This window comes from Achroia grisella, unplaced genomic scaffold, assembly GCF_030625045.1.
Source record: "Achroia grisella isolate CSIRO2021 unplaced genomic scaffold, CSIRO_AGI_Agris_v1 utg452, whole genome shotgun sequence".
NCBI lineage: Eukaryota > Metazoa > Arthropoda > Insecta > Lepidoptera > Pyralidae > Achroia > Achroia grisella.
The window spans coordinates 1,534,298-1,561,532 of record NW_026712864.1 but is presented as its reverse complement, the minus strand read 5'-3'; the positions used below and the strand labels follow the sequence as shown (position 1 = coordinate 1,561,532).

Here is a 27,235-nt window from a genome sequence, read left to right as displayed (position 1 = left end):
TAAGGAATATCACACAAATAGTCTGCGCATAAAATATCAACTCTGATGTTCTACTTTCTGTCTACAACCAGCGGATTATTTTACAAAATCCTGTCTTTTCTCGCAAGTATCACTAAATTACTGATTCAGGATAGTGCGTGAGACGTGGATGCTTAGGGGAATGCAACGGAAGGCTCTTTACGAGGATATTGGTCTCGTAACGTCGAGAGGTAAGCCTGATATGTGACAAGTAGGATTCTGTATTTGCAAACATGGTGTTTCTGTAGTATAAGAGCTAGTGTTCGCGACATAAAATTATTGTGTTCATTATAAAATTCCAATACAATAGAGGACACTGAATAGTCAATATTGGAGGTCTGAATTATTAACGAATTTTAAACAGTGGAAACCTGGATTTGATCGCAGTTTTAATAAAGAAATTAAGATTTTTTTATATGAAAATTACGTACTTGTAAACCAAAATTTGAAATATTTTTATTTTTACTCTAATTATTACTACTCTAAACCTTTAAGTTTTGTTACAAGTTGTACCTGTTGTATTACAAATATAATAGGAAAATATTAGCCACATATATGTAGCCATTTAAAAGTAATGATCTTACTTAACTAACTTAATCGCAACTTATACAAAATTACTTTTATAAAAAAATAACTAGCTTCAGGTCTAAGAAGACAAACGAACAACTAAGTTCGCGGTTCACGACAAAATTATTATATATACAGTAGTCACACCAAATACTTATTAGTGTGCGGGCAATTGCGGTTACTGTGCTCATTACGTTAAAGTTGGAAAAAGTTGTTTCAAGTCGTAAATCCTCGGTCTATTTCGTATACATTTGTTATCCTCAACTAGTTTCAGTACAATCAGCAGAATAGTTCAGTTATATGGCCATGCCACCTGAAGTGATGCAGAGTTCCGTAAACATAATTAATAATTCCCTCAAAGTGATCACGACAGGTCCTAATGGCGGACTCATCAATACCTTGATAACTGACGACGTAAACAAAACTTGCCCGAATGAATTGAATGTTGAAACTGCTAGCGGTGGAAATGCCGTTGTTGATAAATTACCTGTTAATGAAGGAGCCATAGTTGAGAAGAAAATGCCACGGAAAGTAATAAGACCTAAAGTATTAAAGAATTATGAATCTGGACAATACATGTATGATCGACTATACGATGTGCCGTGTCCAGGAATGGTAAGTAAGGGCCTTCAAAATGGAAGTCAAAGTCAAAAGAATTTATTTATAATGAACTAGTTTTTGATGTTACTGGAATGCCATACAAATTACCAGTTGACCTAATGGTAAGCAATAACCGTCGCCTACATTCTTAGGCACAGTATTTATTTTATTATTTTTTATTCCGTCTAGTTTGTCCAGTGGCTCCAGTTGAAAACTGACAGGAAACTCAATTAGTACAAAAAGAAACTTGAGCAAAGATACAGGTTTTTATCAATATGTTTTGAAAATATAAATTTTACGCATCTGACTAAAATATATAAAATGGTATATTGTCATAGTACAGTATAGTGTATTGTACATTCGAACGAATTCGAACATTCGAAACAGAAACTGACGTATTTCAAAATGTATAAACTATATTATTCATGAAATTCAGTTCCGCATATGAATTTGATGATAGTCGATTACGACATTTCGATTTGCTTAGCGATATTGTGACAATAAATTAAATGTTTACGAATAGACAATACTCGAACAAAATTAATGAAAACAAACAAATATAGTTAGATAAGGAGTTTGTCTATTCAGTGAAGCACGCGCTCTGTAAGTAAATAGAGAACAAATTGCGAATACATTTGGATAAGGCAAAAATTAATTTATATTTATTAAAATAATGAAAGAATGGTAAATAATCTGTTCAAATTATACGTATAATAAAACTGTAACTAATAGCTGTCTGCACATTACAGATATATGTTTATAACTATTATTGGGGGCTTTATCAACATAATAAAACTTACTACAAATATTGATAGAATTTTTATTTGTATATCTTTACCTTTTTGCGCGTTAATCTCAGAAACGGCTTAACTGACTTGGTCTACTAATATATTGTGTTAAATTACATTTTAAGTTGTGTTTGTTTTATTGGAATCAGTTTATAAAAAAAAAATATGAACTCGAATATCACATCGAACGGTATTATAGTATTTTATCCGTTTTGTCTATTATATACCTACATATAAATATGTAAATGTACTTCAAATAAACAGGTTTCTTTCTTATGTCTAATCAATAGAAATACAAATAGGATCAATTTTTATTCATAAAAACTCAATATAAGTAGTTTTCAATAATCATATTTTATTCCTCTACTACTCATTTGAAAAGCAGAGTCGTTACAAAAAGATGGGCAAAATACTTGCGTGCTGCTCTTTTAAATGCATTTTTAAGGACAGTATTACATTTTTAAAATTCTGTGTGAGAATGCATACTGTCAAATAGCAAAATAAATAAGAATAAATAAATAGTTGAATGAGTAACACAATAAATCCGTCGTAGTTACCATACAAGTACAGTACATACAATACAGTAGTCCCTACAAGCAAATTTATCTTTTGATACGTGGTGCAGGTATATATCGTACTTTTATAAAACAAAAGAAACATCAAACCAAGAATTCTAGGAATGAATAGTAGCTGTCCTAAGACTTAATATCATAATATTTTTTTTTCTGAAACTAAACCACTCTGTAATACATATTACTTAATGGATATATAATGATGGCAAACTAGACGAAGTAACATCTGGACGAACAATCGAGAATAAGTTTTCTGGATTGTAGACGTCATAAAATGAGATTGCCAAATAAAAAAGTTCGTTTTGTGGAGATATTGTGAGATTTTAATTAATCTTTTGAATATGTGACACGGTATCATTAACAGGATGATACGAAAGCTTTATTTTTAAAATCTTCATATGAATTGCACGGTCAAAGGCAAATTCTAAATTAAATCTATTTAGTATAAAAACTTTGAAGTCTATTTTTTTTTATTTCTAATTTATTTCTTGTAAAAAAAATATTAATTTTCATAAGTATTAGACGTGGCTTTAGACTTTAGTAACCTGACCGACTAACTCTTACTATTAACATAAGCGACAAATAACACATTCCGCTAAATAGGTCTTTGCTATTCTAATTATATAAAAAAAGTTTTAAATGTATTATTATTTATGAATCTGTATCAGGCAAGGCTATGGTTCGCACATCTATGTTTACAGGCCAGCACAGATTACACATAGTAGCGTGACGGTGTTTCTGATTTTATTATCCGACTATTTGGCGTGTCTCAAACATAACCGTTGTTTACATAGACGCAACTAAAGTAAATTATTTTAATTGTTAAATGAGCCGCAAGTCAATGGCGTGAAATGCGCAATATACCTACTGTTCATACAAATCAAAAATAATATATATTTAAAATTAGAATTTTTAATTATGACTTTGTGCTCTGCTAATATTATTATGTTAATAAGTAATTGGGCAATTATTATTATTTTAATGTTACTGTGGGGACTACAACAAATAAAATAATATATATTTGTATTGAATAAAATTCGTTTTTCTGTGTGATTTTTCATATACCAGTTAATGGCATGATTGTTAAATTTAAATATAAATACATAGGTTATTTCTATATCTTATCAATATACCACATAAACTACCATAATATAATTGCTAAATTTCAACGCAATCAGTTCATTATAATCAAAAGTAGTTTATTTACTGACAAACACAAACAGATAATATAGCGTATACTATATTACAAATATTTTCTAAAAGCATTTATTTTATTATAAATTAATATAAATATTGTTGAGAATGTATGTATATAATATGTGAATATTTATATTCAGTAATACTTGATATAATGTAACATACTCTCGTGAACTTACTAGAAGGAGTGCCTCAGGGCGCGTTCTAGTTGTTAGGCCCCCAACTTTCTGTGCAGTGTGAAACCAAGATAGTGTAGTTTACAATTCAATATTTACTGAAGTATTTTCTTTTGAAATAAAATAAATACTTTATAATATAAAGTAGAAAGAGAACGAAAGCATCTTAAATTAAGATATATACATATATATTTATAATGAATGCGTTTGATTTATTCGTTTACTACCTTACTGCGGTGAAAAGTATGTGTAATACTTTTCACTTAGAAGTTCATTCATTTCAGATCAGTTTTTTAGTAAATATTATGGCAATGCAACGCTGTAAAGACTTTTCAAGCCAATCAATGGACTATTTTTCAAGTTTGCGAGAAGCAACATACACGGCCACTCAATTTCTATATATACTAGTACATAAACTGACACTTAGAATATATGTACACTTAAGGTTTTAGCAAATAAATTTTCGTTCTATGCTTTCTAAGCTTCAACTGCATGGGAAGTATGATAACTTAATATTTTGAATTAACTTTTTTATATTTAGAAAGTCAATCTAGTGAAATAAAAAAAAATATATATATAAATCTTTTTATGCAAAAACCTTGAGAAACACATCCCACCTTCAACACAGTTCAGACAGTTCTATTAAAAGATTTATTATTAATTTTACTGTTGTCTGTAAATTTCAATCTGGTGACCTTTAAAATGAAGAGGCAATAAAGAATATTCCAATATAAGCAGAGTTCAACGTTTTCATAAACGATTCGAATACAAATTGGCCTAGCTCTAAAGGGTTTTTATGGCGAAGATAATATATGAGGCAAAAGAATTCTTAAACTGCGCCTAGTAGAAACTACAAGGTTTTCATTCCTGATATTTCCTTATATTTTCACAGTGGGATTAAAACATAATACGATCACGTGATCAAAGTACTAAAATGTTTTTCTTTTGATTGTTAGATTATAGGAATAAGAAGTAACATAAATTGTGGACTCGAAGAAACCTAAATATTCATGGGTGAGTTTTAAATCAAAATGTAATAGTAATAGAATTCTGAAGATTACATTCCGTGAAAATATTAATATAATATCGTATATCAAATTGCAAGAAAGACAATAATTCTTTTTTACAAATAAGCAGATACATTATTATTTTATAAAACAAGGAAATTCACGTATTCAAATAATGTAACGAACATAATTATGTAAAATAATGCAATTAGTCTTTTCGTTGTTAGTTAGAAACCATTTTAAATTATAGAATATAATTATTTCTTAAATAGGAGTTGGTTGCAATTTATAAATATGAATGAAATAAATAGCTTGACTAAAAAGGATAAAAACGACAACCATAAATAAATATATAACAATTTTGGAAATTATATTATACGTATAGGTAGATATAACTTTAAGGTACTAATAATTCAACATGTGAATACCGATCTATTGAAGGTATATACAATAGATATTCTCTCTGTATTCACACATCACATTTTGAATCCTTCATAGGACTACTGTCTATGATTCAAATCATGCAAGACAATATTTGCTGAGGGAAACGCTTTCATCTTATATTTTCAAGTAAATCGACTACGATTCATGTTAATAAACATGCCAAGCGCGAGTCGACCTCATGTAAGTATGTAGTTCCTCATCTAGCGCTCTGCAATATAAGTAAATAAATATAACATAAATCTAAGCTAATATTATAAAGAGGAAACATTTATTATACTATATGTTTGTTTATAAAGGATAAACTCAAAGATGACAGAAAAACTATATTACTATTAATAGAAAACTATGTTATCAACCACTAACTTACTAGCAACAATGATATTTCACACAGACGATTCCGCGCGTTACAGGTAGTCTTACTAATATTAAAAACTCGGAAATTTGTGAATGAAAATGGTTGGATGTTTGTTACTCCTTCACGCAATAGCTACTGAATGAATTATAATGAAACTATACAATAATAGAGCTTTTACATCAGAATAATACATAGATTATGCCAAAGCTAGTTTTACACAAAAGAGCAATTTATTTTTTATTGAATTTATGAAAAGTATTCTGATATATAATAATATTAATAATATAACTAAGGGTAGCTAAAGGTATCTGATATTTGAGATATTTCACAAAAAATAAAAGTACCTACACTGAAAAAATATGAAAGCCTAAAAATATCAAGCGACATTATTTTTAGTGTATATGGCTGCAACAGTTGTTCATTATGACTCATTTATTATAATAATAACTAGCGGTATTGCTATACAAATTATGTTGAAAGAAATGTATTAAATTTTATACATAATAACAATTGTTTAAGTAAATTATTTATAAAGATTAAAAAAAGTGACTGTTTATGTTTATGTTAAATAACAGCACGTTTCCAAAGGTTTTCAAAAAATCGCTTATCCGGCCTATATTCAAGGGTGGAGACAGAAACTGTGTCAATGACTATCGACCAATTTCCATCTTACCTTCGTTATCCAAAATTCTAGAACGCATAATAAATAACAGGTTAATAAATTTTTTAGAAAAAAACAAAGTACTATCAGACAATCAGTTTGGTTTTCGCTCTAAAAAGTCTACTGTAGATGCTATACATGAAGTAACAGAACGCATAGCGATGAACCTAGATAGTGGTAGGAAATGCTTAACAATTTTCCTTGATCTGGCGAAAGCTTTTGACACAGTCTGTTTTCCTACATTATTAAACAAACTTGAAAAAATGGGTATACGGGGAAAACCTCTCAAACTTATCAATGACTACTTGTCCGACCGACGGCAATGTGTTCAAATTGATGAACATATAAGCGATGAGGAATCACTTACATATGGGATCCCACAGGGAAGCATAGCTGGACCTACACTCTTCTTATGTTACATCAACGATTTGAGTCGTTTATCCCTAAAAAATTGTAATGTAATTTCGTTTGCAGATGATACTGCCCTTTGTTTTAATGGTGATTCCTGGTCTGAAGTCTTTCAAATTGCTCAAGAGGGTTTTGATACTGTTTCTCGGTGGCTTAGTTGCAATACACTCACACTCAACGCTAAAAAAACGAAGTACATAACTTTTTCAATGCGAAATAACACTCAGCCTCCTGCGCACCTTTCCTTAATTGCACACTCCCCTGACATCCAGTGTAAGAATCCGGAACAGGACATGTGCATAAAACTTGAAAGGACAAACTCCATTAAATATCTAGGAATCATAATCGATCGCAACCTAAACTTCGTTGAACACATACTGAATTTAACCTGCAGAGTTCGTAAATTAATTTATGTATTCAAAACCATAAGACATTTCGGATATCCTCAACTTATTAAGAATGTATATTATGCCCTCTGTCAATCCTTGGTCCAATATTGTATTACCGTATGGGGTGGTACTAACAAGACGGCAATGATTGCTCTGGAAAGAGCAGCTAGAGCTGTAATAAAAGTGGCCACTTTCCGTCCCATAAGATATCCTACTTATGATTTATATCAATCATACCAGGTGCTCACTGTGAGGCAACTGTATATATTAAACACTATTCTCAGAAAACACTCCCTTGAGGTATATTCCCGAGACTGCAGCGGATCCATGCCTAAACGGAGGAAACAGAATATTTGTAGCATTCCCAAATTTAAAAGCTCATTTATAGAAAGATTCTTTTGCTACCAAGGTAACCTCCAATACAACAAAATAAATAAAATATTTATTAATATTAACTCCTTAACAAAAATTTTATGTAAAAAGTGTCTCAAAACCTGGCTACAGAAGCTAAGTTATGACGAAACAGAAAACTTTATTCTGTAAATACAAATTATACTTTATATACTATAAAATGGTTTGATTACGTGGTTATCGGCATATAATAAGTTATTTATTTATTTATTTATTATTTATCTGGCTTTATGTCTTATTATTATTTCCTCCTTTTTTTTTTTTAATTGAATATGTAATATTATGTTAAGTAGTATGTATGATTTTGTGCTGTGTAAAAGTAAATGTTAATAAATGAAATAATATGCACCCTGGGAAGGTATGTGACATCTGAGATACAGTATAATTTTATACTAGTTCAGATGGCACAATTACACTTGTATGTTAAAATTATTGACTCTTATGTACAACTTAATTATGTAACACAACCTTTAACTGCAATAAATATTATTATTATTATTATTATTATTATTAAATACACAGATATTTAAAAGAAGTTACTTGTAAGTATTGTTGCCAAATCCTTTGTTTGATATTTATTCTCTAATTCTCGCCATAGACGAATAAATCTCTTAATAACCATATAAGTAATTACTTGTTTTTATATTTTGTTTCATTTATTAATCTATGTATACCAATTTATAAATAGCTACTAGGAGTAAATAAAAAACTATAAGATAATTTTAGTTAGATAATAAATTTAAACCACTTCGTTTCTATAGTTTATATAATGCCTATATTGTACGGTTACATATATAGTGTAATACAATAATAATAATTTATGTTTCATCTAATATTTACATTTTACATTGTTCCCTGCGTCCTAAACTAAGTAGAAACCTATACCTGTATCTACTAAAATATAAACAATCTGTGTCTTAGACTTATCTCGGGTGTATATATATGTAGAGAGAAGTATTTAAATATAAGATACATTTAGCCTACCGTTATTTATATAGTATTATTATGGGTAACAAAATATATCACGACCATGATTTTTTTCCAATAATTTTCGTTCATTAAACTGTACAAGCACATGAAACATCGAATTGATGTTGTACCTACTCTTGAATTTCCCAAATGAGATTTCTTGAATCGAGTACACCTAATGTCAAAATTCACGTTAATTTATATTTACTTGCCTACTTCATGATCGAGACTCGGTTTAAATTTTTCCGTAAATCTAGAAGGTGCCTCTAGAAATAAGTATGTATTTAATCGGTCGTTTTTTAAAGTTTCTAACCAAAATGTCCGTAATTTGTGACACATATGAGACTATATTATTCTGTAAAAACCCAGAAATATATTAAATAGCGCCATCAATACTTAAACTAAATATAGCTAGTATTTTTTAATAATAATATAAAACCTTCAATTTGGAAATAAATATAAAACTAAAATAACATAAATAACACCTAAACACATACAAATTTTAAATTTCATATAATTCACATTATGTTCATTTTTATTATGTGGGAATCCAACCCGCAATCACAAGGTGGCCATGTTGTATTAAGAACTCCTTTTTGAAATTGGTTCAAAATTAAGCTTTATAATTTGTTTACAGCCAACATTATGCAACGAAAGAGCGTGCCTTGGCAGTTTAATGGCCATTCCTGGCCGCGGAGACGTGCCAAGGGAGTCGGAAGAGGTCCTCAAGGATGCCAAAGACTTTCTTGGACAATATTTCGCTTCTATACGAAGGTAAGTAGACACTGTCGTAATCCAAACGTTATGAGATAGATTAATACTGAATTTTAGTTATTTAATCTTAAAATGATTTAAGAATAGACTTGAATTTTTGCGATTAAAACTGCCATTAAAATCAATAATCGCTTATTTATTATAAAATGTGATACTTTGTGAAAATGTTTGTTAACCATTCGTATAAAGTATAAATATTGTGTAAAGGCTGAACGAATAAATGAAACTATTTCAAACAATTATATATTTTGTTACATAATAGTGCTAATGAATTAGAGACATTGATACAAATTTCAATTGAAATAATTATAAGTTTAATTTTATTCCTTGTATGTATCAATCTTTGAACACGGTTTTATTATAAAATAACTGCACAGGAATTTTGAAAGATCAATAAATACAGCATTATTAACCAAGTTAAATATGTGAAAAAGTAAATACGCATTTAATTTTACATCAAGTTTTAGTATGAATTATCGACGTAATGCCAGAAGAATGTTTTAACTCGATGGCATTTATTGAACAACAGGTTTTATTTATGGAAAAAAATATATTTATTATTTTTTATGTTTAGGGCTAACACGCCAGCCCATGAAGCTCGCTGGAAGACAGTGCAGGAGGAGGTTACACGAACAGGAACATATCAGTTGACTACTACGGAACTAGTGTTTGGAGCCAAACTGGCTTGGAGAAACGCTAGTAGGTGTATTGGCAGAATACAATGGTCTAAACTTCAGGTATTTATATTTTTTTATCAATGGATAACGATGGGGTGGTGATCCCTGCGATTATGTAATATTTCACCAGCGAAGATGATAGGATGATAATAGACTAGTAATATTTCTATTCGAATATTTTTTTCCTCTGACGAAGTTGTTTTACCTACATAACTATTTTGTTTTGGACTTCTTTTATAAATAATAAGAATACGACAAAAGATCATTACTGATTTTGTAGGAGGTTATTGTTTCTATAAGTAAGGGGATTGAGAAATGAAAATATCTCTTTCCTCTTACCTGATATTCGATAAGATTTGGTACTTTTTGACTTATTGACATTGACACAAACAAGTAGGTACATGAAAATGTGAAACAAATTATCAATTAACATAGAGTATAATGGTGCGAAGTGAGTACGGAATAAGGTCTAAATTAACCTGTCGTCGCTAATGAGAAAACCCCTACTATTTGGGGTACCAAAAAAAAAAGCAATTATGCAGCAAATAGTTTTGTAGATGGATGGGAGTTTCCATCAGGGGTTACATACAAAAATGCTTTGTTGTTGTAATTCAATTTTCGGGGTTCTTTACATAGCAGCTATTCGATGTGTGTATCTATTAAATAATACAGAGAGCTATTCTTTGCGATTTCTTTGTATTCAGACAGCTTTGTGTGTAGGGAGAATCAAATTTACCCCAGAAAAGATCTACTGCAAAGCTATATAATATAAATCTATTTATATACGCATGTAATTATCAACATTATATACTTTATTGAGTTTAAAAGAAATAAGAAGTCTTTTTGTACTAAAAAATATTAATGAATATACCTTTTTATATTTAATTCGACTTCCGCATAGTAGTAAATAAGATTCAAGGTTTATATTTTATTGGGATATTTGTAGATATAATTAAAAAAAATGTGTCTGGATATGCCTGAATTTTATTATATTACACCCCTCTAATTCTAACTTGTAGGTTAAGTACACAATTTAAATACCTTTTAGTTTCGGTTTTTTCTCTGCTAATTCCATCACAATGGATTACCTTTAATTTAAATATAGGATTCATTCAATGCTTCGGTGATATCAGACAGCAAATTTAAATCAAGACTTTTGACCTTTTCCATTTTCCGTGGAAATTACCTTTCGTTTTACGAGAGATTTGTATTCAGGTTCAAATGCGAGCTTAAAAATATTGAACCTCAATGTTTTTCTAATTAGAGCGGTCGATTGAGTAGCTGACGACAGGGAAGGTAACGACATTAATTCATTCGTTCATTCGTTCGTTTCCATTCAGTTTCCTCCGCGGTTTACGGTGGAGGACGGGAGTGATTTAAATCGGTATTACAAGGCTCTACTGTTAAGTCCTGCCGATGTTCGCGAATACATTTTGCAATTACGCGGCTTAAATAGATTGCTCGGGTTAATCAGCAATTGGAATGAATGTTTTGCTGTAAGCTTTTAGAACGATTTGAAATGTCATCTAACAAAATATACATATATTTTGTTTTTAAGTTTTGGTATTTTAATGATAAATTGATAATGCCATTCATATAGTACCTTATTCTTAGTCTCATCATTTACTGAATAATGAAAACAAAAATTTTGCTTGTAACGATTATATAATGGATGGTCTCATTTTCTATAATATTTTAAGGTAGTATTTGGACGACATTTGAAAACTGTAATATTTCTAAACCGATCTATAATTTATATTTCTTCTCAGTGAATTAATATGTTGAAGAATATTACTTTATGAAAATGCACATGATTTGAGGTATTCAATAATAATAATTATAATAACGTAATAGGAATATATTTATTGACAAGAACAAACAATTGAATGTATTGCTTTGTAAGTATTTTAAAAACTAGCTGACCCACGCAACTTCTTCTGCCTCATACTTATATATATATTTACATAATATCTTTTTAAATTATAGCATATCTGTTATATATAAGATATGTTACTGTAATCCGTTCAGTCGTTTTTGCGTAAAAGTGTAACAGACAAAAACTTTCGCATTTAAAATATTAGTAAGATAGAATTGAAAATATATAAGTGAATTTGTATTTTTTAATTTCGAACTACAGTATCCGTGGTAAGGGCTCGTTTCATGCGCTTATTGGGCGCGATTCGTTAACATCCACTCGGGTTGTTAATTCGACAGTGAGTGATGTAACATCACTCGACAACGATTACCTCTCAGTTTGCGGAATTGAACATTTATTTATTCGATTTGAGAAATAATGATTCGGGACTTTCCTTATCTGTTTTTTGAAGTGACAATGATTTTAGAATTCTCCAGGGTATATGGCTACATCATTTGTTCTTAAAATTAATGTTGAATAAATTCTACTTTAGTGGTTTTAATATAAGTCATTTACTTTAAAATAGAGTATAAAGTTTCGTTGCTTAAAGTAACACACTCCTTCCATTAGTTACTTTTATAGATTGCCAGCAAAATAAAGATTTATTTTTCTGAAATAAAATATACTTTAAGTATTACCCAAAGTACTAAACCTAAAAGTATATAACTTTTAGGTTTAGTACTTTGGGTAATACTAGAACACATTTGATTATTTTACGATAGAAATTTACATATTAGAAATTAAAAGGAGAAGAGCTTGAAAATGAGAATGTCCATAATTTCAAAATTATACAGTCATCCTGACGGCCTTTTATAGAGATGCCGATGTTTGAATCTATTAGTGCATAAATTTCTGTTCAGTTCACTAACATCTGTAGAGTTTCTATGATATGGAGCTAGTTCTTTGACTTACTTTTTAGGTAAGTTTGTACTAATAAATATAAATAAGTAACATTATATATGTTACTTATTTATATTTATTAGTACAAACATACCATCAAAACTGTTATCCTTGGTAGTAAGAATGACACCTGACATGCCCACATTTCGCTTCTATATCACAGGATAGCTTACATCTCGGATCGGACTATCGCATTTGAATTCGCAACCCCTTATGTGTAAGTCGGAGTTATAAATCACATCTACGACTTAATTTTTTAGTAATAAGATCGATGAGTTATAAATCAAATAAATGTAAGAATAAAAAAAAAAAATCTACGACGTTGTTATTAGTACACTGTGTCTCATATACAATTAACTTGAACTCGAACTTAAATGTGTCTCACACAGCATAAGTGTGAGTTATAAGGTATAAAAATTATAACTTTTGGAATATGTTGTACTCAATTAATGCTTCTTTTAGTTTATTAGTCATTTATTTAAGATTGACATAAATATGACTCGATCTATGAGAAATTGTTAAGGGCATTCAGACGTAATGTCATTTTCACAGAATATTATTAGATATTTTAGCAGGTATAACATCAAAGCACGAAACGAAAGTACGTGAGCTGATTTATTATCAGCTAACCTATCTGCTGTGGGTAATAAATATCATACTAATATTGTAAACGCGAAAGTTTCTGAGTATGGATGGATGGATGTGTGTTACTCTGTCACGCAAAAATTACTGTAAAGTGTCGTCAAACGGATTTTGACGACACTTTACAGTAATATTCAAGTAGCTTATAGATTAGAATAACACATAATCTATAAATTTCATTCAGAGGTGTAATAATAATTTAATATATATCGAGATATATTTTTTAAGTTTTAGATATATTTTTAAGCATTAGGTACAAAAGGCGTAATTTGAAGATGTTTATGTTTATAAATTTTACATATTTATATTAAATTTATATAATATATTATAAATATCAACAATGATTACAATTTCTGCACTATTTGAATTGCAAAAGTCAAGATATGTTTCATTGTATGTTTTATTCAATTTGTATTGAGTTGTTGTGGTATCGACAGGGCTGATTTAATTTAGATTAAGTAATAAACTTGACATAAAAGTATCATATCTTTTTATCAGGTGTTCGATTGCCGACAAGTCACAACTACTAGCGGTATGTTCGAAGCACTTTGCAATCATATAAAATACAGCACGAACAAAGGGAACATCAGGTAATTAAATGTTTTTGTAGGTTATTGTAAAATAACCATATTATAGGTATTCTTTAGTATCATATGAATAGTAAATAAGTTACCGACTCACCTGATGACTAGTGCGTTGTTATTTACTTATGTTATACCTATTTATGTTGTTCATATGTAAATGATTCATGTTGGTCATAGTAAACCTTATTTTTATATATACATATGTATGGTGTATTGTATATAATTGTTAAGGGTCTATTTCTTTGTATATATTTTGACGGCCGCGGTGGTCTAGCGCTTTAGCACGCCGCTTTACTTCCTATGGTCGCTGGTTCGATTCCTTGCATGGTGCAAATGTTTATATTCCTGGGCATGATTGTTTGTATCATTCTGGGTGTATTCAATGTATATTATGTATGGATTTACGAAAAAAATTATCTAAGAATATATATAAGTTGTCTAGTACCGATAATACAAGTTCTGCTTACCGTGGACTAGATGGGGCTGTGATAATTGTTCATGGTTATTTTTTTTATAGTTTTGTTATATTGTATTATCATTTTAAATATTTATTTTAAATATGCTCTTCTTGTTAGTACAATGACTTACTATACATAATTATCAACAGTGTTATGCCGTAGGCATAATAACACATAAAGAGCTCATTACATTTGCTATGGCATATTGGGCCATACAACTTAATATTAATGACGTATTTGATGATACAGATCAGCTATAACAGTGTTTCCACAACGCACGGATGGTCAACACGATTATAGGATATGGAACAGTCAGCTCATCAGCTATGCAGGGTACAGGCAAGCTGACGGTACTGTACTTGGGGATCCCATGCATTGTGAGTTCACTGAGGTAAGATTCTCTATAAGATTGATTGAGTTTATAGAATTTACAGATTTGAAATGTTGAGTGCGTTTAATTTACAATAAAATGGAAAGATTATTCTGTTTTAAAATGAATATTTAGAGTCACAGATTCCATAATATTATAATATACATATTTTTAATATCATGTAACAAATTTATATTTGTTTGTAATATACATTCTACTGAAACTTTAATTCTCGTACGGTCATATTTACCGTTTTATTGATAATGCTTTTACCAGCGTGTTCCAATTTTTTTTTATATAAAAGAATGTCCGTCTTTGTCATACATTGTATCTTCAGGACAAATTTTTATTAAAATTCATACAGTTGTTTAGTTGTGATAACGTAAGAATCCAACAGATAGAATAAGGGACACATTTTCGTCTTTATATTATTTGTATGAATAATAAAAATATGAACATAATAACTATTATAATGCATCTTGAATTATAATTATAAACCAATTGAATCCGTTACACCTCTGTAGGTTTGGTCTCTGCGATGTTTGAATCAAACGTACCCAGCGAAATGAGTGTGTATGTGACGACGTAGTATGATGTGACAGTCAACAATATCTCTGACTACTCCGTCTGGGAATATATCACGATGCTATATTATTATTATTAACTAGCTGTGCCCGCGGTTTCACCCGAGTTAAATTTTAATATATAAAGTTCAATGAAAATATAGCCTATATGTTATTATATTGCATAAGCTATATCATAAAGTAAAGTTTCATCAAAATCCGTTCAATAGATTTTGCGTCAAAGAATAACAAACATCCATACTTACCAACTTTCGTGTTTATAATATTATTAAGATTAAGATTAATTTCGTTTGTTATAGCTATGCCTAAAATTAGGCTGGAAACCTCCACGCACAGCGTGGGATATTTTGCCATTAGTGCTATCAGCCAATGGAAAAGATCCGGACTATTTTGAAATCCCTCGCGAGCTGGTCATGGAGATTAATATGACACATCCTACGTACGTATAATGTTGTTTTATAATTACTTACTTCTGAATGTGACTTCCTTCACATGATGATTGTCTTCCTATTGTATAGCCTACTACCTGCCTACTTCTAAAATATATAATAATACATCACTAAAATTGAACCTTTGAACTTTACTAAACAAGGACGTTATAATGGGAACTAATTACCTATGTACATAGGGACCAATGTAGCAAGTCAGGTTGACCTCCACGAGGTTCTTCTGGAAACCATCATGATAAATTCCTTGTGAATTTGTCAGTATGGGCCAACTGATCTGACCTCATGCTCATTCTATTATCCTCTACTGGTGGCCTGCCAGTGTAAACCGTAATCATATATTAAAAACCAAAGTATGGATGTAACACCTATATTTTACATAGCTTCGTTTATTTAATTTTTTTAAAATACATATATTTTAAGATAAAATAAAACACAGAATCACTTTTCAAAGATGTTTGTTTCGCTAATGTAGACAGAAGTGTTACACGCGGACGAATTCAGTATAAATGCTTGATTATATATAAAGTAACATTCTATCTCTATTACTTTGTGAAAGTTATATAGGATTAGGAAGAAACATTGAATCAATTTTGTCTCACGAACGCGTAATCTATTTTCCTTTAGGCATGTCCTTTTATGTGAATTGTAGTATATATTTCGCATTGAGGATGTGAAATTGATCCAATTTTTTTAGAAGGTTTTAGATACACTATTTATTAGATTCAATTGTTATATCTTGATCATGAATATTTAAATTCTAAATAATTACTATGATTGTAAAGTTTCATAATATATTGAAAATAATTCAAGTAAATTAGCTTTCACGTATGATAAAAAGCATCTTTACTTAGGTGTTGAAACCATTATCGAAATATAATTAATTGCAGTACAAATAACTCTACATCAGTGAAGCATATTAAACTTCATGTATATATTATTGTGCTTTGATTATAATCCTAGCAATTCGCAGTTACATTACATTGTGACGAGAATAATTAAACATTTCTGGTAAATGGAAATGCTGTCTTGAATTTAGAGCTTAAAACGTGCTCATACATACTATGTATGAACTTGCTTACGCCGTGTCGCTTCCCATCACAGATTTATGCCGCATAAAAACTCGGAATGCATATTGAGGACAGAGTAAAGGGCCGCAAATAGGCGAACAGGCCCATACAAGCTGAATTGCTTATCGTAAACCTTTGGTCCAGTGATCTTCAATCTACGTTTACTACCCATAAGTCTCGGCTATTCAATAACGTTCCACTATTGATAATGTTAACAGGCGATTACACCACATATAAAGCTGTTTAAATAAAACAAGATTCTATTTTATTCAGTTCAAGTAAGATGTTTCCTTGTATAACTTAGAACATTTATAGTACAGTATCATAATAATAGATTTTGCAGTTATGATTTAGTACATAGGATTATAATGTTCATATGATAAATGAGATATACTACCAGTTTTTATGATAAATTAAATTTATGTAATACCTTTCTAGAAACATTAGTCAAAAAATGTGACTCTTTGAGGAAACAAACTCTTTGCAAACATTTCAAATACTGTTCGTTCATATGAACGACAATAAATTTCAGTTATTTTTATTTATTTAGTTTGTTAGCTTATGCTATACTATTGGTTAACAGTATGCACATTATATAAAAATGTTAAAGTTAGAAGATTGAGGATTGATATCTGGATCTTTACCTCTTAGTAACCTACAACACACACCAATAACAGGTTATTTTTTATTTCACGACCGTGGCAAACAAACAGATATGTAAAGAGGTAGGGGTCTAGTAATAGTAGTAGTGCAACTTTATGACGTCATAGTAATAAAGTTCTTAATTACGGTACTAATGTTCCATAGTCAAATAAATCAAGTAGTAAATTAAGATCTTTAAATTCGATAATTCTTAAGAAGCAATTATCGTAAATACTTGTTAGTTTTTTATCAAAGTTTCAATTTTTTGTCTCGTTTTATGGTTTCATACTTTTTCATTCGGATAATAATTAAATGTCTCGTAAAATGTTTTATACCATTAAGTACTATGATATTTTTGATAACATACTTAAACGTCGCTTAATCGAATTATTTTAAAAGTAGTTGCGTCCATTAGGTATCAATTTTTATATCCCTATGTGTGATAAGTTGCTTATTTAAAATAGTTGACAATTTCAATGAACTGACAGTTTCTATTTTGTAACTTTGTTTTTTGGATTAGTCTCTGTTGAACAAATTTAGTAGTTCGTATTAATGTAAAAATACTAGTGCATGTCCTTTAACTTCAATTATTGAGATAGTCGCGGGTTCGATTTCTCGCACGGTGCATTTGTATTCAAGAGTATGACTGTTTGTCTCGATCTAGGTGATTTGTATGTATATTATCTGTGTATTTAAAAAAATCGAACTATTTATTTCAGTTGTCTAGTACACGCCTTACACAAGCTTTAGCTAGCTTAACTTGGGTCTAGATGGCGCTATGTTAATTGTCCAGGGTTATGTATTATTATTATTATTAACAGTCGTTGTATTGTACTGGTTAATATAATTGGTGTCATGAAGAATGATGATTCCAATGGACTGACTAATTTGTAATATAGTTTTTTGGATTAATCTCTATTGAATAAATTTAGGAGTACGTAATAATGTAATAATACTAGTGCATGTCCTTTAAGTGTAATTTACTACGACATCAGTTGTTGTAATGTACTGTTATTGTAATTGGTGTCATAAAGAAAACTAGAGTTTTAATTTGAACAGGCAAGAATGGTTTGAGGAGCTCGAACTCCGTTGGTACGCGTTACCAGCGGTCTCTAACATGCGCTTCGATTGTGGTGGCATAGAATTCACTGCGAATGCTTTCAACGGTTGGTATATGAGCACGGAAATTGGCTGTCGCAATTTTTGTGACATTAACCGATTAAACATGTTGGAGGTACGTACTAGTCGTCTGGAATTCTTTTATATTCAACATAAAGTATTATTATTATTAGGTATTACTATGTGCTTCTATTTAATTCTATATTGTTTATTATTAGAAAAATTATAGCATAGTTTTGAAAAAACATTTCTACGTTATTGCAATTTTAAAATTTTGCTCTGAATAAAAATAAAAACTGAAATATATGTTTTAAATGTATGCAAATTTTCGAAACATTACATCACATTTCGAATTTAAAAGATGCCTCAAAAAGGGCATTATATTCTGAATTTATACTATTTATCGTATTTATTGTATTATACGTAATTGGGGACATATTTGCATTTTATTATTATTGAAGTTTTAATAAAAATGTCCATATCTGTATGATACTTAATATATTCTTTGTTTTATAGAAAGTGGCTCAAAAAATGGGCTTGGATACAAGAACGCCTGTAAATTTGTGGAAGGACAAAGCCCTTGTTGAAGTAAATGTGGCTGTATTACACAGTTTTCAGCAACATAATGCTACTATCGTTGATCATCATACTGCTTCTGAGAGCTTTATCAAGCATTTGGATAATGAGAACAGACTCAGGTACGTGTTTATAGATATGCAGTAAAAAGTACTAGAGACTCCCAACGACAATATAGAAAATACTAATAATAATAATGTAACAATAGTAAATAATAACCACATTACCTAAATTCATTAAGCAGGCAATAACATTGATATTAAACTATTATTAAATAATATTAATTTCAATTAGGAACTTGGTAAAATGTAGTTAGACATATACAAAATATACTTTCACGATTGTTATTCATAATAAAGTAGTCGTTACTATTGACGTTGTGCTAAACGCAAAACTTAACAATTTTTCTCTTGGTATGTTTAAAGTGATTATATCAAGAAAATATTTGGTTAAATAGCGAACTAATTTCGTTGCTTCGCTACTTAACCAATTTTAAATAATCCACCCCACTAATTGCCTCAGGCATATTTGATATTTTCAATACTTGGCTTTATAGTCTAATCATGATGTCGTAAAGATAATTCAAGTATTTCTTTTTATTTCATTCCAGTGACGTCGTTAAAAACTACTATAACACTAATAGGTACCTGTATCGAAATATAATTTGTTATAATAAATATTTGTACCAATGTCATAAAATGTCTTATTTACCAGTTGTCATGTGATGTGCCAGGCACCCGGAACTCTTTATATGTGTATGACTAATTTTTATGAGAACATTGTAACTTTGGCTCTCTGGCTTATAAACAATTCCTTGGACTATAAGTAGACCAACTGTATTTACAGCTATAAAAACTTCGTCACCCAATGGTTGTATATTGTTATATCGGGCACTAACAACAACAAATAGATCTTGATCATGCGAATGTTTTGACTAGATGCCATCGTAGTTTACTATAACAGTGTACATTAAAATTGGAAATAATAATAGTAACCTAATAATAATTTGCTAGCTTTTATCCTATACGTTTATATAATTTAAATATACGTATTTATAATGATATTTAAGTAATATACATACATACAAATCTTATAGAAAAAGAAAATACTTATAAGTATCTGGACAAAATTATAATGAAACAAATAACAGAACATTATAAAAAGAATGATTAAAATAGCTCGAATCGATAAATAATCGAGAAAAATCTGAAAATCATCATTTATGAACATTGCTATTATTGTTAATAATATTTTGTGCTACTAAAAATATAAGAGCTTATTATTCGTGATTACGATAATAATGTTTCCATAACATCCAATATAATACAATGTTAATATTGTAGGTCTGGATGTCCCGCTGATTGGATATGGATTGTGCCACCAATGTCATCTTCTATTACTCCAGTGTTTCATCAGGAAATGGCATTATACTATTTGAGACCTGCATATGAATATCAAGTGAGTTAAGATTTCAAAAATAGCTATAAAAGTGTTTCTGATCAAGTGTTAATGGCATACAGAATTTGGTGATATTTGAACATTTGGTGATACTTCACATGTGATAATGTAATTACAGTAATCGTTACATTATATGAAAAATAATACTATGGCCTTAGATGAATTTTACTAAATTATGAAAAGATGGACAGAAAGCGATTTTTTCTTTCTATTTCGTTTTTTTGCAATACTGTAAATGGGATATGAGTTAACAGCCAAACTAATGGTCAAATTTGCGCTGATCTATATAAATAGTAATATACATATATATATATCTATATACAAAGTCTCTGGTACTCTAGTATAGATAGTGTTATATTTTCTTTTGTAAAAGAATAGCCCCAAAAGAATAATATTTTCAAATTATGTTGTTACCCTTCTATAATTTTAAATGTATATGTATGATTACAATTGAAATAAAATTTATAGGAACCAGCTTGGAAAACTCATCAGTGGCAAAAATCGAAGCCGATTACAGGCAAAAGACCTATAAATAGAAAATTCCACTTCAAGCAAATAGCGCGTGCGGTGAAGTTTACATCGAAGCTCTTCGGCCGAGCACTTTCTAAAAGAATAAAGGCGACTGTCTTATATGCTACTGAAACAGGGAAATCGGAACAGTATGCTAAGGAATTAGGAGTCATTTTCGGACACGCCTTTAATGCTCAGGTAATGGGTGTAATTAATTATAGTTACTAATAATTAAATAATTAAATTATTTTTTATGTCCAGTTACCGTGAGTATAATTATTATCTTTCGCCTATATCACTACTGTATGTATAAAATATATGTGAGAGAAACGTACCAATGGCGATTTGCTATAAGAATTAATCAGAATCCTAAAACTTAAATTTATATTGTATAAACTAAACTTCATGTTTGATTTATAATGTTTATAACATGAATGTCTAAAATATCTTTTTGTAAAGTAAATGATTAAATTCTATGTGAGTAAAATATATATGTACAAATTTTTTTGCCTTTACTATACATTGCACAATACAAAATTATTCATTTTCATAAACAGTCATTTCATAAACAGTCATTTTAATATTGAATGAAAATGAATAATTTTTGATGTTTTATCATTTTATATGTATTCTGTTATATTAAATTGGCACAAACAATGCAGTTATTACTACAGAATGAATAATAAAATTAGGTAAATTATTGTAAACAATTTAGTGCTTTATTACAGTATGTCACTGTATTCAAACACTCTATTTCAAATATTTGTATATGATTATTACATTGAGCGACTTGGTACAAATCTGTTTACCTATGATCCTACTACTGACCTCAAAATATTGAAGGTTCTATTTTATTAATGTATACAAATATAATTAAACTCATTGATATCATGTGGCCCTAGGTGCACTGTATGGTAGATTATGACATAACGTCTATAGAACATGAAGCCTTACTGATGGTTGTAACATCCACTTTTGGAAACGGTGATCCACCGGAAAATGGTGTGGTAAGTGTATTAATGATAGTTGATAATGTTAAAGTTCTTGAGTTTTATTTTAATTTTGTAATGGTAATATTTGCTTCTTTTGAAGTAAAGAATGAACAAAATATGTATATTTTTAAACTTTCTAATTTCTACAAATGTCGAACTATAAATTGTTATAGTGTATGTGTACCATGTCATTTTGAAAATATATACTTATATGTGTATTGTATGAAAAATATACTATTATTACGTATTATTGTATTTTTTTAATATATAGAATCAGAAATAATAATGTTGTTGAAAGTGTTAAGTTTAAAATATGAACAAAAATCTCCAGTTTTAGAGACTTAAGCCGAACAATTAATATTAGACTTTACTCGAGACTTGTGCTAATTAAAAAGTGGATGAATAATGATTAGTATTATTTTTAGGCTTTTGCAGAACATCTTTGTGAAATTTTATATGCTGACCAAGTTGGCGATGATATCAGTGGGTGAGTTCTATAAATATTGTTATAATAATACAGTCATCTCGATTATCAATCATTTATCTTTCGCTTTATATATATTTTTTGTTTATTACAGCAATGTTCAATCACTTACTCCGAAGACTTTCATAAAAGCCAATAGTCAGATGGAATTCCAGAGATACACATCTGGTACTACGAAAAAGTTGAGCCGATTAGAATCATTAAAAGGTAAAGTAACATCGATTCCAAACAAAAAAGATAATCCGCATTTGATTTGTGTCTTTTGCATAAAATGGATTAACAAAACTTTTGATATTCAGAGAGATAGTCTATTATTATACAACTGTATATGTATTTGTTTTCCGTAAGTATTTTATCCAACTCATTGTTTCAACACTCTATGAAATTTATATTGAATTGGTAAGTCACTTAAACGTCATAGACAGATGTAATGTTTTTATATATAAGTTTAATGAAATTACTATTAATATTTTATATAATAGGAGAAATATCACTAACTAACTTAATATATATTAGACATACAAGTACGCTTTGAAAAATATAAATACTGTCAACTTACAATGAAATATTAGAATAATGTATATACATTATTCTAATAATTTTTTGTAAGTTACACACTATGCAATTTTATTCAATCGAATGAACACACCACATTTATTTATAAATTCAATAATATTGCAGGAAGTGTAACTGACGCCACATCAATCGACAGTTTTGGTCCACTGAGCAATGTTCGTTTTGCTGTGTTTGCCTTGGGCTCTAGCGCCTACCCGAATTTCTGCAACTTCGGCAAATACGTCGATAAACTATTGGGTGATTTGGGAGGGGAACGTATCCATGACCTTGCGACCGGTGACGAGATGTGCGGTCAAGACCAAGCCTTCAGGAAGTGGGCCTCTAGCGTGTTTAACGTGAGTTTGTTTCTTGCAAAAAAGTGACAATAGTAGTTTAGTAAATTCCTCTATTATCGTAATATATATGTATGGCCTCTAGAAGGAACTGTAGATAATTTGGTAGCAGTCTGTATAATAAAACATTTGGGAATATTGATACCACCAAAAAAAGTTTAGTAAAAATTAAATTTTGAATGAAGTCTATTATTTTCTTAATTATTATTTGCAGGTTGCTTGTGAAACATTCTGCTTAGATGATGACGAAACTTTACAAGAAGCTAAGCGGGCTCTAGGCAGTGTTGCTCTTAGTGAAGAAACAGTACGATTCATATTACCAGTTGGTCGTGCACCCACTCTTACAGCTGCTTTGCAATCTGCATTAAACAAAAAATTCGTGACATGCATAGTGAAAGCTAATAAGGATTTAGGCGATAGTTCCGCTGAGAGATCTACAATATTTATAGATATGGAACCTAAGGTTAATAATAATAATAATTCACATCACTAAAATGTCGAAATTGATATTTCTGTATACCTTAAGAATAATCAAATTCCTGATTGATTTTAGGAGGAAATAAAATATGACCCTGGAGACCATGTGGGTATTGTCGCATGTAATCGTAAAGAATTAGTTGATAGTCTGTTGGCTCGACTAAAAGATGTGGACGATTATGACGAACCAATACAACTTCAGCTAATGAAAGAAACCCATACTTCAAGTGGTAAGTATTTATATGTCAATTCTCAATTATAATTGATTGTAATATATACTTAATTAAAAAAAATATTAATACTGATACGTTTTTAAAAGGACCTGTAAAATCCTGGGAACCACATGAAAGACTTCCAGTAGTTAGCGTGCGAGAACTATTCACAAGGTTCCTAGATATTACAACGCCACCAACTACCATCCTTTTGCAATATTTAGCAAAGACTTGTGATAACGACGAAGACAGGAAACAGCTAAATTTACTTGCAACGGTATGTTTATCATTAATTTATCATATTTTATAATTTGCAACTAAATTAACGATTCATTTAATACTATATTTTAATACAGGATCCTGCAGCTTATGAAGATTGGCGTCATTATAACTTCCCAACTATATCAGAGGTTTTAGAACAATTTCCATCTGCTAGACCGAGTGCATCGCTTTTTGCTGCACTGTTGTCTCCTCTGCAACCCAGATTTTATTCTATTTCGTCATCACCAATTGCTCATCCCAAAAGATTGCATCTTACAGTTGCTGTGGTCACATACCGAACTCAAGGTTAGCCCTCAAAGTAGTTTAATTATTTTATACATTATTTCATATGCTTTTAGTTTAAAATGACGTTTTTAAAAAAACTTAATTTAGATGATCGTATACCTTTGCACCTACTTTAAGTAGTCGAATATATTTACCAAAGAGCATACTGATACATTTTTGTATTTATGTTGGATGTTTATAATACTCGCTTCCATTTTTTTTATTGTGTTTTCAATTGTATAAATATGATTTCACATAATTCCCACAAGAATTCTCAAATGATATTTTTTATAATATTCTATCTGCGTAGAAGCTAGTACTCTAGACATCTATCATGTCTGTTGGTGTATTAATTTTATATAATATTGTATATTTTAGTCCCACAACTAGATTACATGTGATAATATGATGATGTCATGTTTACACAGATGGAGAGGGTCCAGTCCACTACGGTGTTTGTTCAAATTATCTCATGGATTGTAAGTCTGGCGATGAGGTTTACTTATTTATACGAAGGTCTGTACGCCGTAAATGTAGGATGTACATAATGTTTATTTCGATCGGGTTTTTTATATTGCATATTAATTTATAAAATGATTTCAGTGCGCCAAATTTCCATCTTCCACAAGATCTATCAGTGCCACTTATATTGATAGGCCCAGGAACTGGAATTGCTCCGTTCAGAGGTTTCTGGCACCATCGAAGGGCCCTATTAAATTCCCGAACACGGCCAAATGCAGGCCCTGTTTGGTTATTCTTTGGGTGTCGTACAAAAACTATGGACTTATACCGAGAGGAGAAAGAACAAGCTCTCAAGGAAGGAATATTGTCAAAAGTATTCCTTGCGTTGTCAAGGGAAAAAAATATTGCCAAAGTAAGAAATGTTGAAGCAATGCAAAAACTATTATACATAGCTACTTATTATATTTACATTAATGGATATATATTTTTTATTGTAGATGTATGTTCAAGAATTGGCAGAAAAAGAAGGATTTGAAATCCACGATCTGCTAATAAACAAAGGAGCTCACTTTTATGTCTGTGGTGACTGCAAGATGGCGGAGGATGTTCATCAGAAGTTGAAGGGCATCATTAAGAAGCATGCAAAAATGACAGATGAACAAGTGCAAAATTTCATGTTTATGCTAAAGGTAAAATCTATTTATATAAATAATTACACAGTCTATACCAATTACTATTATTTATTAGTAATTTATGTTATTTTAAATATATTATTATATGTGTCTTTATTAACCTATTAACAAATAAGATTCATAATAAGACATGAGGATAAACTACTAGGTATAGATTATTGTAAATCGTACGTCTTGTTTGATAAATGTATTTATAAATTATATTATGTAATGTATTAAATAATATAGTTATTCGATAAATCATCAACATTTAGTTCACCAAAAAAATATGAAAATTAATCCGAATTGCAGAATAAGAATGCAATATTTTTAATATTCATGAAATCCCATTGAATAAATTGCAAATCATATTTTAGTTTTTATATATAATTATAGAATAGCAAACAAGTAAGCAACACTTGTTGTCAGACATTATTAATCACCATGGGCACCCGCAGTGCTACTTATACTTTGCCATTCCGGAGAACTAAGAAGTTACATTTGTACTCTGTAATTTCACTGTCATATTCCACCCTCCAACCGAAACCCAACTTAGGAAGAAATTGCTTTGTGTGGGTGCCGTTTGGTGCGTGGTTGGTGTAGGTGATAAAGATGGGATAAATACAAAAATAACTTGATTTGCAGAAGTTACTAAAATAAAGACTTTAAATGCATAAATGATTATAGTAACATTTTCTACGTGAATACATTACTTTTTAATACATAGGAGGAGAACCGTTATCATGAGGACATCTTCGGAATTACCCTTCGCACAGCGGAGGTCCACAGCGCGTCGCGAGAGTCAGCTCGCAGGAACCGCGTAGCTGCACAACCATGACGCCGGTCCTCCCGCTTCCGTCCCAATACCCTCACATAATCTATATAAATTGCCATCTAACACTAATAATGAATCGGCATGACTGTAAGTAAATGTTATACTACATTTCAAATATATATTTGGAATCACGCAAAGATACTGTTTGGTGATTTCATTGTATTTATTATCTAATGATTCTTTAACTAATAGATGTATGTGTATCTCATCGTTCCAACGGAATGAATAATGTCTCAACTATTCAGAAAATAATAATATTTACTACGATTCCTCTCTTTCAAATTTACCTGCTTTACCTAAATTTCAGGAAAATAGGTACACTAGTAGAAAACATTTAAAATAGCTAGTTGACGTTGGATCT

General features: G+C 30.0%; 2 protein-coding genes across 3 annotated transcripts in view; one reads left to right on the top strand and one right to left on the bottom strand.

Annotated features, from left to right (window-relative positions):
- The window catches only part of LOC131845099 (cilia- and flagella-associated protein 299-like), a 251,121-nt gene that overhangs the window by 176,610 nt on the left and 47,276 nt on the right, over positions 1-27,235 (bottom strand). The window lies entirely within an intron of this gene.
- On the top strand, positions 892-26,877 carry LOC131845094 (nitric oxide synthase-like protein). Its single transcript, XM_059194118.1, has 22 exons — positions 892-1,200; positions 9,200-9,336; positions 9,911-10,073; positions 13,969-14,060; positions 14,762-14,903; positions 15,766-15,905; positions 18,684-18,858; positions 19,260-19,441; positions 20,663-20,777; positions 21,246-21,485; positions 22,190-22,294; positions 22,705-22,766; positions 22,858-22,970; positions 23,445-23,674; positions 23,886-24,134; positions 24,225-24,378; positions 24,468-24,637; positions 24,717-24,927; positions 25,335-25,422; positions 25,510-25,780; positions 25,866-26,057; positions 26,767-26,877. Exons 1-22 carry the CDS (start codon positions 892-894, stop codon positions 26,875-26,877), a joined length of 3,651 nt encoding a protein of 1,216 aa, XP_059050101.1.